The sequence below is a fragment of the Thunnus maccoyii genome, chromosome 5, assembly GCF_910596095.1.
Source record: "Thunnus maccoyii chromosome 5, fThuMac1.1, whole genome shotgun sequence".
Classification (NCBI taxonomy): Eukaryota; Metazoa; Chordata; class Actinopteri; order Scombriformes; family Scombridae; genus Thunnus; species Thunnus maccoyii.
Window position 1 is genome coordinate 27,547,824 of NC_056537.1, and position 12,304 is coordinate 27,560,127.

General features: G+C 40.4%; 1 protein-coding gene across 3 annotated transcripts; it reads left to right on the top strand.

The window, feature by feature from the left end:
- Nucleotides 1-1,829: 1,829 nt before the first annotated feature.
- On the top strand, nt 1,830-12,076 carry znf276 (zinc finger protein 276). 3 transcript variants are annotated; one of them, XM_042411502.1, is made up of 12 exons: nt 1,830-2,111; nt 4,694-4,995; nt 5,924-6,233; nt 6,347-6,390; nt 6,477-6,911; nt 9,126-9,207; nt 9,380-9,460; nt 9,770-9,889; nt 9,998-10,073; nt 10,599-10,716; nt 11,175-11,274; nt 11,611-12,076. In XM_042411502.1, exons 2-12 carry the CDS (start codon nt 4,752-4,754, stop codon nt 11,879-11,881), a joined length of 1,881 nt encoding a protein of 626 aa, XP_042267436.1. In that variant the 5' UTR covers nt 1,830-2,111; nt 4,694-4,751; the 3' UTR covers nt 11,882-12,076. The 3 variants fall into 3 exon arrangements, with proteins under 3 accessions (XP_042267436.1, XP_042267437.1, XP_042267435.1); XM_042411503.1 differs by lacking the exon at nt 1,830-2,111 and adding an exon at nt 3,423-3,569 and having other exon boundaries at nt 11,595-11,701; XM_042411501.1 differs by lacking the exon at nt 1,830-2,111 and adding an exon at nt 3,427-3,569.
- The last annotated feature ends 228 nt before the right edge of the window (nt 12,077-12,304 follow it).

The following is a 12,304-nucleotide window of genomic DNA, read 5'->3' on the forward strand; positions in this document are numbered from 1 at the left end:
ATGAGATTCGCCTTAAGATGCTGAAGGCTCTGGACATTGTAGGGCTGTCACGGCTGGCACACCTCTTCAGTGTTGCATGGAGATCGGGGACAGTGCCTGTGGACTAGCAGACCAGGGTGGTGGTTCCCATTTTCAAAAAAGGGGACCAGAGAGTGTACTCCAACTATCAGGGGATAACACTACTCAGCTTCCTAGGAAAAGCTTAGGCCAGGGTGCTGGAAAGGAGTCTTCGACCAATTGTCGAACTTCAGGTTCAGGAGAAACAATGCAGATTTCATCCTGACCCAGTGGACCAGCTCTCCACCCTTGCAAGGATACTGGAGGGTCATGGGAGTTCACAAATCTTGTGCTTTGTAGATTTGGAGAAGGCTTATGACCATGTCCCTCAGGGCAGTGCTGTGGGAGTATGGCGAGCCATTCACTTCTTATATAACCACAGTGACAGTGGGGAGCAGAGAGGGGACCTCAGGATGTGACCTCCAGCAGGCACTGGGGCGGTTTGCAGTCAAATGTGAAGCAGCCAGGATGAGAGGGATTGAGCTGCTCCAACTCTCATCTATGGTCACATGCTTTGGGTAGAGACTAAAAGAATGAGATTGCGGATACAAGCAGCAGAAATGCATTTCCTCCAGAGAGTGTCTGGGCTCAGCCTTAGAGATAAGGTGAGGAGCTTGAACATCCGGGGGGAGCCCGAAATGGAGCCACTGTTCCTTTGCATCAAAAGGAGCCAGCTGAGGTGGTTTGGGCACCTGGTTAGGATGACTCCTGGATACCTCCCTCTGGAGGTGTTCCAGGCACGTCCAACTGGTAGGAGACCCCAGGGCAGACCCAGAACATGCTGGAGGGATCACATATCTCTCCTGGCCTAGGAACACCTTGGGATCCCCCAGGAAGAGCTGGAGAGTGTTGCCAGGGAGAAGGATGTCTGGGTTTCTTACTCAGTCTAATGCCACTGTGACCTGGTCCCAGATAAGTGGCGGAACATGGATGGATGGATGGATGGATTGATGGATTGATGGGTGGATGGAGGCCAGGCATCCATAAACCTAGTCCTCCATAGATGTGAACAACTAGGACTACATGTAACTAACAACCCTGAACAGACTTTTCAAAAGAGAAGGTGAGAAATAATTAGTAAGTAAATAAAAGTTAGAGTAACACGCATCACTGGACAAATCATCCACAGTTATTGCTTACAGAATTATCCAGTTGGGCGAGGAAATAGAGAAATCATCCTCACGTGATGGCCACACATTTTAAATTTACAAAGACCAAACTAACACTCGATTGAAATTGGAAAGACTAGGTAGAACTGCATTAAGATGTAGCCCCAGAACTACACTAGGTGTATTCTTCTTAATTGATTAAGTGTTCAATACATCTTCTTGCATAAGACATCCAAGGCTCCTAATATTTTTGAATTGACAATCTCAAGATCTCCATAATACATAAAATGTCATTGTTTCCCAAAGCAAAAGGTGATGTCTTCAAATGTCTTGTGTTGTCCACAACCCAAATATATTTAGTTCACTATCATTGAAGAATAAAGAAACCAGAAATTATTGACATTTGAGAAGATGGAATAAGAGAATTTGGAATTTTTTCCTCAAAAAATGACTGATGATTAATCGATTATCAAAATAATTGGTGATTAATTTAACACCTGGCAACTAATCGATTAATCAACTAATCGATCGCTCTAAAACAAATGTATTACCACAATAGTTATTAAACAAGGCAAATTAACCTAAGGGATAAACAGTGACATCTGGTGGCTTTAACTGGACATGGCAGATGAGTACAGATGAGGTAGCATTTAATTAGCGACTATCAATCAACTAGAAATGTTGGGCTGAATATGAGTTACCGGCAGTAATTTGGCACTTTAAACTATCCTACAACAGAAAGCACCAATATAAATACTATGTTAAGTTAAACAGCAATGTACCTCAACAAAGACAAGAAAAGAAGGACACTACATTCAGCAAGTGGCAGGATAATTAGCATGTTTTCACAGCACAGTAATCTGTAGGCCTAGGTGCAGGAGAGGTAAAATGAACAATATTCACATCACAAGTACTAATTAAACACTCCAAAGAAGAACAAAGAAGGTAAGCCAACTAGGTGCATTAATGAAGGCAGCCAATGGGTGGTGGTGGCAGCGCATGTGGGAATCAGTTGACACAATTATAATCCATCTGCTTTATTGTCCAGAACGTATAGAGCAATAAAATCTAAACTTCCTATTCCCACAGTCCCATTACAGTTCAAGCCTTTCTAACAGAAGAACTGGTACAGCTATTAAAAGCATGTTGTCTTGAATTTTATCAGTTCATTTAGTGTCTAAGCATCATCACTGACAACCTTTTTTCATCATATAACTTTAATTAACTATGCAGAACAGGGGACAATCAGACAAAGTCTGCACATGCAAATCAGCATAAGGCAGGACAGTATAAAAAATAATGTAAATCTATTAAATTAACTAGAAAGAAGAGAATAAAGAAATGTCAAAACATCGGATGTGCTGCTTACCACTGTGGTTTTTTGTTTGTATGTTTGTTTTTTTGTGCTTTGCTGTTGCAGAGAGTGTTTGAGGATGCATAGAAAAGTTTGATATTTAGAACTTTTCTGTCATTCTAGATGATTGAATATGATATTTTCTCTTTCCATTTCTGTTCTTTTGTCAGTAAACAAAACCATGTATTCAAAAAAACAAACAAACAAAAAAACCCACACACAAGTAAATTAAGTCCAAAATGTTTTGGACTAGCTGGTGATGAGCATGAAGGGGAAATATGTTTATATTTACTGTTTATTCTCCCTTCATAATGCACTTGCAATGTAATTGATGGGGGCCAAAATCCACAGTCCTCCTTTTGTGCAAAAATGTATTTTAAAGTTTATCTGAAGCTAATATGGAGCTTCAGCATCCAAATGAGTCAAATCAAGTAGATGTCTTTCAACATTACAGTCTTTTTAGTGCCAAAGTCCCTCTTTTTGTTATTATACTTGCAGCGCTGCTCAACAGGGAAACACTGTCCGAGGAAACACAAAGAGGGAATTTGATGCTAAAAGGACTGTAAATGTGTCCGATATCCACTTGATATGACTAACTCAGACTGCTGAAGCTTCACATCAACTTTTAAATGCATTTTTGCACTAAATATCTGTGTAGACACACTGTGGATTTTGTCCTCCATCACTTACATTGACAGCACATTTGAATGGGATCTTTTAATAGCCAGTATGAAGAGGAAAAATGATTACAGCTAAGAAAAACCGCTTTCACTGTTCATATGGACACCTGACTGTTATTGTTGACAGACTTGAAAAATGGTGAACCTGTCCTTTAAATACAGTGGCCTCACTGATACATTTCAGTGTATGAACAGCAGGTGGCGCTATATCGTGTCACCTCCTGCGGTTTCCTCCAGTTCCTCTTCCGGGCTCTAATGTTTACAACTGGGGGCAGAGTAGAAACCACAGTGGATTTTTCCTGTCTGAAGAATGCCATCCTTCATCCTATAAACATGTACTTCAAGTGCTAGGATTTACATACACTCACGGTAGGTTAACTTATACCACAGGACTGCATTAGTCTTAACGTTAACGGTAGTAAACATACCAGAGTGCTCAGCTAACCAGCTAACGATAGCTAACTGAAATTAACAGCATTCAACAGAAAATTGTCGTAATGTAACTTAAGGTTCAAATGTCAAAGACGTGTGTGTCTGGTTGTTTTACTGGACATGACTAGAAATTGAAATGAACAGAGACTATAAATATGGATAATGACGTTGATGTTAGAATTACATATACAGTATATATGTAATTTACGAGGATTTGGTTGCCAAACAAATCACGAAGGGTTTTGAATGTTCAAGGTTTAATGTTGATAGGTTACATGTTGTGTTGTTATATAACATTATCACTGTGGTAAAACATTGTCAGCAGCAAGTGGTCCAGTCGTCGTCAAACAAAATGATATTTTATTATGCAGCAACTAGCAGTTGCATGTGTTCATATAACATGTTAACTAAGTAGCAGTGTGTGAATGTTTCAAGTAGAAACATGCTAGTGCAAAAATAAATGGTAGCAAGTGGACTTCAAAAGCAAATAAATAATTCAATATGCGTAAACAATATAATTGATGGAACAAAGACAGTAATTCAATTGTTAAAATGATTGTTTAAAGTCCCCCTTTTGTTTAAAATCTGTTTTTCTTCTTGTTACTTCAGCTGGATGTTTTATCTTCACTGTGCAGAGTTTGACACTAGAAGGCTCTCTTCACATTTATCTGCTGAAAGTGGAAAGTTTCTCTGCTCATTGAAAGTCTGATTTTAAGGGGCAGGTCTACGAGCATAATTTATGACATTACAACTAGTTTGGAGCCAACTGCGGTCCAATATTCAACTTACACAAATATGATGTGGGAACTTGAAGCCTCCAGTGCACAAACACTGAGAATAGACTTTACAGTGACGTAGGACACATCTTGTGTCCTGCTGTTAAACGTCTGAAATGAATATATTTACATATTCATAGATTCTGGAATTTTTTATGCGAAGAAGGAGGGATATAATTTTAAGGATTTTAACAATACATGTCTGGGGGGATCTTTAATATATCAAAATAAATGGGATCAAATGAATTTGAATTTGGCTAACTTTGCTAATCTTTATAACAACAGAGGCAGCAGAGCTCCATCATCACAATCAGCTGCTGAGAATCCAAGTGTAGAATAAACTATGAAGAAAAAAAGCAGACGTCTGAGGTCATCTGAGGCTTCACAACAGACCAGCAGCACACAGACGACCGTGAGTGCCAGTGAGGGGAAGAGGCCTCCTGGAAACAGAGGGAGACCTCGGAAGACTGCCCCTGTAACCGAAGAAAGTTTCTACCATGATAATGCTGCAACACATGTGACTGCTAACTCAGACTTCAGTGTGACAGACACAAAGAAACATCCAGAGAGCAAGTCAAAATCTTCAGGTGAGTGGCTCAGCACCAGCCCTCATCTGTGGCATCTCTTGTATAGACAGAATGTCAAACCAAATCACATTCAAAAACTGACAGATTATAGTTTATTTGCTTATCCCTTTAGTCACTTTGTTTTCAGCAAACATTTGAAACATTTTTGTAGTCATTGGCTCCCATTTATGAACACATCATAATGTACCATATAACACTCAATTCAAAACAGTTTAAGTCCTCAGAAGTGACTATTCCCTCAAAGGCTCAGTCAACATAATTCTATTGGTGGTAGTGGAACTACTTTTAACAAAGTGCTGCTTGTTGGATCAAGTGTATGTTTATTTGAAGATTGTCCATTAACTGCAAAATAAAGTCATGTTTTATATGCACATGTTCAACATAAAAAGCCAAGTTAAATTAAGAGTTAAAATCCAGATTTTTGAATGGAGTTCGGTATATACATATAAATGAGAAAGCCAAGTTTAATTTTTGAATGGAGTTCAGTAAAATGTTACCACTTAATATGACTCAACTTGAAAAGTTCTGGTCTTAATGTGGACATGTTAACCCAACATATAGTTTTTCCTTCTCAAAATGTTTCATTTAAAGGCTTTTTAATGCCACAAGTATGCAGTATTTTTGCTTGGAAACCCCCCCCAAAAAGTAGAGAAAAATAAACCTAATTTTGAGATGTTTGTGTGTTTGTCTGTTTTATCGCTTTAATTATCTTGTGACCCTTCGGATTTCTCTTGGGACCCCTTGAGTGGTCCAGACCCCCACTTGGGGAAATACTGATTTAGGCAAAGATGACCAATTTATACCCAAGGTCCCCTGGTAGACTCATTATCCTTTGGCAATCCACCAGAAAAAGCTTCTGTTTAACTATTTTGGCTTCTGACTGACAATTTAGAAAGAACTGATCTGTTTTTTGTTTTTGTCCCAACAGGTAGACTATCTACTGCCATCTGCAGGCTCTGCCATGGGAAGTTTTCTCCACGGAGTCTGCGGCATGCCTTCAACAAGTGGCCTCAGAATTCAACAGATATTGTTAAAGAAGACTCAGATGCCCAGTCACCCCTTTTATTCCATACAGACTTCCAGCGACTGGTTGGGGTCCAGTTGGACCGTGACCCGCGGTTATCAGAATATATCTGCAAGAAGTGTCACACCAAGTTCTACAAGTGCCACAGCATCCTGGTCAGGTTTCTGCAGAGAGTCAACCTCCTGCCGGTTGGGAAAGAAAACTCCAAAAGCTGGTGAGTAGTTCTTCTACAAATAAACTATCCTAGTAGTGTTTACATATTGCAGGATTGTCAACTATTCATGCAGAAAATATACAAACATCAGTATCTTTTTATTTCTTTTTCAGGAAGAATGCGTGTCCAGAATCATCAGAAAACCATGTGTCAACAAGTAAATAACATAATTTCTTCCCCATTTCTTGATATCGCTGATTGCATCACTCTGTTGAGACATTGTGCTTTTTTTTTTTCTTTCAGTGCCACCGTCCTTTACCTCAGACCCTAAGTGCCTCCATAGCCTGGTATCCTGGGTTCACCACCACGGTGAGGGCTGCCGATCCTGCCCCAACCTGAAGGAGGTGCTCGAGGGCCGGTGCTGGGGCTCCGTCAAGGCTGTGTGGGGTTGTGTTGACGGTCACAGCTACACCATGGACACCCAGTGCAGCACCGCCACCAACCCAGCATACACATTGAACTTTAGTGGAGCGTTAGGGAGTGGAAATGGTGATGGAGGGATGTCTGAGGAGGAGGAACAGGAGCAGGAGGAGGAGGTAGATGATGAAGAGGAGCAGCCCAGTGGGAATGGAAGGACCCCATCAGGGAGTACAGCCGGTCTGGCTCAGCACAGTCCACCTGCAGTGACACCACAGACTCAGAGCTCAGCGCTGGCTGACTGGACCAGTAACACTGAAGGTGAGCTTGTTCACATGTCAAGAAATCTTATATATCTTATATACTATAGTATATACTGTACATATATAAATAAGGATAAAATGGAAAGGAAACCTGGTAGACGATGTGCATCAGAGAAATCATATAAAAGAGTGAATTTAGCGCCACAATGTAATACAATACATTTGAAGTCATTGGAAAAACAGGATAAAGTGGTGTTATGTCCTATCAAAGGTTCAAACTACCCTATTCTGAATTGTACACATTGCTTTAGCCAGTGTATTATTCATTATGACCAATCATATTTTGTACAGTCCGTCCCAAAACATGTCTCAGAAGCTGTGTACTCACCTCTGTCTCTGTACTATTAATATTCACTCAGTTGCCAGTTAATTAGATCAACATGTTTGCAGCTCATTTAGATGATGTAACAGGTGCTTTGTGGCTGTACTTGATTTATTTACTGCACTACCTCACTATTTGTATCTGTTTTTTCTGAATAGTGTATAGTAGCAGATGGAAAACTGCCTCTCTCTCTGCCTTTCTTCTCTCTCTCGCTGCCACTACTCACTAACAAACAAGAGAGAATTTTTTGCTGTATTTATGTTAAGGCAAAGTCATTGACAAATATAGCCACAAGTGGCAATTTGTGGGTTGAAAGCTTTGTGCGCTCAACGGAAGGAAGCTGCTCAATCTTTCAAACTTAAAGCTGCGAGCAGGTTTCAGGCCTCACAAAGCAGAGCAAAGTCACTTGTTTTTATAAATATAATTAAAAAAATATAGAGTGATGGACTTCTGAATTAACCATAGGTTTCAGTGAGGCAAACTTTTGTCACACATAGATGGATGTGCTGTAGGTTTGAATTGGACAGCCTGGGACTTGAACCCATGACTTTTGTATCCCCAGAGGTTGTGACTACTGACTGCGCTACTGGGGAGACTTTGCTTTCCACACACCTTCTTACAGTGTGAGGCAATGACATCACATGTGCTAAACTTTGGTATTTTTGCCTGTTTAAACTTTACACAGTCAAAATGTTGGTGAGAAAATTCTGAAAAAAATTACACATCATTCTGATGATATCAGGTGTATTGTCAAAGGTTTTGATGAAGTTTAATCAGACATTTGGCAAACTAGAAAATGTTGTGCATACAGTACTAATTACAATATGATACTTCATATCACTGCGGACTCATCGTTTGACATATCTGAACATCAGTTGAAACCTGATATCAAGCTACTGACTGCTACTACTTGACTGAAGACTTGTGGAGATATAGATGTTAACTGATTTTGCATATTTTGAAAAATATAGAGTGATGGATTTCTGAATTGACCACCAGGCAAACTTTTGTAACACATCAGTGGATGTACTGAAAAAAATTCAGCTCTGTAGGACAGACGGGTGATTTTTTTTTTTTTTTAAGTTTGGAATGTGAAATGTCTAAAAATGTAGATTTGTTGTAATAAACCACACCCACTTTAATCAATCATCACCAAATTTTATTCATGTACTGAGTCATGACCCAAGATCATGCAAACTGAATTTCGTACAAATCCACGCAGCCAATTACAAGATATTAACTTTATGCATTTGTGGTGCCCCCTAAAGGTGAAGTGCAGTGCGCTTCACCAGATGCGCTCAGTGAACACTCCTCAACATATGTGTAAAGCAGAATCCAGGAAAAAAGTTTTTGTTTGTGAGACTTACAGTTCAAAACTTACAGTCCAAAACGTAAAGTTTGTTGTTATAGCGCCACCATCTGACTGACATGGGTGATTATTGGTGCCTGAGCAGTGGGGGGCCATAAGAAACCACCTTTTGAATTTGGTTGGTTTTGGACTTATGGTTGCTGAGCCTCAGACACTTTTAGCAGAGAAAAATAATAATAATTGGAACAATAACAACAGGATTCTACCCCTGCGGGATTTGAACCCTAATATCAAATAAATGTGTAATTAAATATCAGTTTTATAGAAACTGACAGTAAATATAGGTGTTAATACAAATTTACAAGTGAATTTCACACTCGAGATAATCGAGCTGCTCCAACAGGTTCAATACTCCTGCAATAAATCCTCCATGAAGCTTCTAATGTTCATGTTTTCTACTTGGCAGATGTTAAGAACATATCACGGTGTATGTTCTCTGTATCTGTTAGTTAGTCCGGTGTAGCCTGTGGTGTGTCAGTATGAGTTGTTGATTGACATGGTTGTGTTTTCTCTTAAACTAGATTTTCCAGGCCATGAGGAGGCGTTGTCTCCTGCTCCGGCCCAGCTGGAGGACAGGACCGCTGACAGTGATCTGTCTGACCGGTTAGTCACATACAGCTCATAGTTTTACATATATAGTTTTTCTCATTCAACTTTAAAATGAGATTAAGATATCTTTGAGAGCCATGACAGCCATCACCTATTAACAGTTTTGGTTTGATGATGGGACTTAAAAGTGCTAAACATTTGGAAAAATCTGTGCATGTGTGTCCAGAGTCATCTCAGAGGATGAGTTTGTGGAGAGTAGAAAAGGAGGACTGTCAGACGAGTTGTTTGAGCCGTACTCAGACAAGAGGTGAGTAGAAACATTCTGCTTCATCAAAGTGTTTGTAAAACAGTAGAGATATAGTGAAAATACTCTGACAGAGGTGCAGGTACTTGTGCGCCTTAGTAGCCTTCTAGTTAAGACACATGCCACATAACCACAACATCCTCAGTTCAATTCCAGCAGCGGACCTTTGTTGCATATCATTCCCTGCCTCTTTCTCTCCTCATTTCTCCTCTGAACCGTCACTGTCCAATAAAGGCATAAAAATGTGCAAAAATATATATTTTTAATAAAAGAAGAGCAGGTTCTGGGTGTAACCTCTCTATCCCCTCTCAGAGCTCGCAGGGTGAACGTCCCCAGCAAGAGAAGAAGAAGCCCAAAGGCCCCAGAGGAGCCCAAAATCAAAAAGAAACCAGGACCCAAACCTGGCTGGAAGAACAAGTTCAAACCTAAAGGGTACGGACAGATATTTGACACCCCTCAAATCAAAATGCATGTAATCAGCTGTTATAACGTTGTTCGGCATATATGTGTATTAAAAAATGGTTGTGTTTTGATTGTCAGAGAGGAGCTTCCCAACATCTACAAGTGTCCATATCAGGGCTGTACAGCCGTCTATAGAGCTCCTGATGGTTTGAAGGTCAGAATACACACTCAGAGGACAGCAAACTGACACTCTATCACTGTCTTAGTGTTACATATTCAGCATTCTTCTACAGCAGAAATGAAGTGTATTTGGCTTGCTATACCCACTACTGCTATCAGTACTGCTGCGTTAATATATACCGTTATTGTTCCAATTGCTCTCATATGGTGTATGGAAAAATAACCTTACGATCTACCTTTAGATACAAGAAATGTGACAGAACTTGTTAATTTCATTGTCATTTTTAATTCACTCCAGAACTAGACAATCCTTGTTCTCCACAGTACCCGGACAGGGTTTGGACAGAATAGCAGCAACATTGAAATTGTTACTTGCAGAGGTCTGAGTAGCAGCACTTAGTGTGCCGAGTTATTGCACATCACTCATTCTTATAATTATTATACACGCAAGACAGAGAAAATGAATGAGAAGTCAGTGTTTGACACCTGCGTTAAGTGTCAGTATGCTCTGCCTTTGACTGTATAAATGACTGGTTTTATTATCTAATGGGTCCTTCAGAAGCACATAAAAGAGCATCATGAGGAGGTGAAACAGCGACCCTGCCCTCATCCCGGCTGCAACAAGGTTTTCATGATCGACCGCTACCTGCAGCGACACGTCAAGTTGATCCACACAGGTACATGTGGGGTCAGCAGAAAACACTAATGTTTGTTTTGGGACAGGCATTTCCACAGGCTCCTTTAAACACTGAGTGTCAACAACTTTATATTTGACTTTTTTTCCCCAAAATTGTTCAGCATGTCCCTGAGAACTGTGTTCTTTCACAGCTTGGAAACAGCCTTTTTAAACCTTCATGTTAACAATAGGAAGAGCAATAATAACATACTTGTGCACACTGACAGTAGAATCTGTTTGGATTCATTTGATATACTGAAGTAACCAACCAGTGTCTCCAAGCATTCCTACTAATGTTTTAATGAGAAGACAATACCTGCTCCATGTTTTCTTGTAATGGCTGAATGAGTTTAGATTGAAAAAAAAAGATTATTTTTTTTAATTACAGCGTTAGTTGTTTCATGTGTTGGGTGTTTATTTGAGCTCTACTGATGTTTTCTTCCACTCTGTGTTTCCCAGAGGAGAGGAACTACATTTGTGACCAGTGTGGCCAAACCTTCAAACAGAGGAAACACCTTTCAGTTCACCAGATGAGACATTCAGGAGCCAAACCACTGCAGTAAGTACTGATGATGTAACATGCAGGGAGAAATATTTCAGCTAGATGATACAAAATTCACAAACAGATTTAATTTAGGACAAATTCAAGAGCAAGCACACCTTTTCCAATTTTAAAGTCTCTCTCCTGCATTTGGTATTTAACTTCTATAAAGTTGAGGGACTGAAGAGACCAAGATATTCTGACTTTTAGTCCCTAGTATAGACCCTCCATGCCTGGCAAATCTGTCAGACTCCATATCCCAGTTTGTAACACAGGCAGTCTGCTAAAAATTTGTTGTCTCTAAACCCAATATGAGATAACCCTGATGACATTGTCAGTTTTCCCTTCCTGCAGGTGTGAGGTGTGTGGCTTCCAGTGTCGCCAGCGAGCGTCATTAAAATACCACATGACCAAACACAAGGCAGAGGCCGACCTGGAGTTTGCGTGCCTGATGTGCGGCAAACGTTTCGAGAAGGCCCACAACCTGAACGTCCACATGTCCATGGTCCACCCGCTGACTCAGGCCAAGGTTCAGAGAGGCAGCAGCCAGCAGCAGCAGCTGTACTCTGACCTGCACACCATCACACTAACGGGCGAGGTGGTTCAACAAGACCAGGACAGATGACAACAGGGAGTCCAGGTCCAAGTCTGCTGTGGTTTTACATAAACTGTGGGACAGGGACCATTTCTGACAACTGTGGAGGAATTTCAATGATACACGACGATGTTTATCTGACTTTTCTGCCAACATTTCTTTAAGTGGGAATCACATCAATTATGGATCATTTTGTGTGTCATATAAATAAAACGTTTAAAGGTAGAGTCAGTGATTCTGGAGAAAGATTTTTCAATACATGCTTTGTCAAATTCAGTGAATATCTCCTCACAGTCTGTTAGCTGTCCCTTCTGCACTGGCTCTGTAAATGGGAAACAAACACAGTGGCTCGGACCGAGCCACACAACACTACTCTAGCCAATCAGCAGGGGTCGTTCATGCTTGTGCACAGGACAGGGGGAAATCATCAGAGCAGCTGTCTGTACGAGGACA

What these genes read in the sequence shown, in the direction of transcription:
- znf276 (XM_042411502.1), top strand. Translation starts at nt 4,752, where the DNA reads ATGAAGAAAAAAAGCAGACGTCTGAGGTCATCTGAGGCTTCACAACAG. An exon ending in GAGCCGTACTCAGACAAGAG is followed by an intron (nt 9,461 to 9,769) that starts GTGAGTAGAAAC and finishes ATCCCCTCTCAG; the next exon opens with AGCTCGCAGGGTGAACGTCC. An exon ending in CGTCAAGTTGATCCACACAG is followed by an intron (nt 10,717 to 11,174) that starts GTACATGTGGGG and finishes TGTGTTTCCCAG; the next exon opens with AGGAGAGGAACTACATTTGT.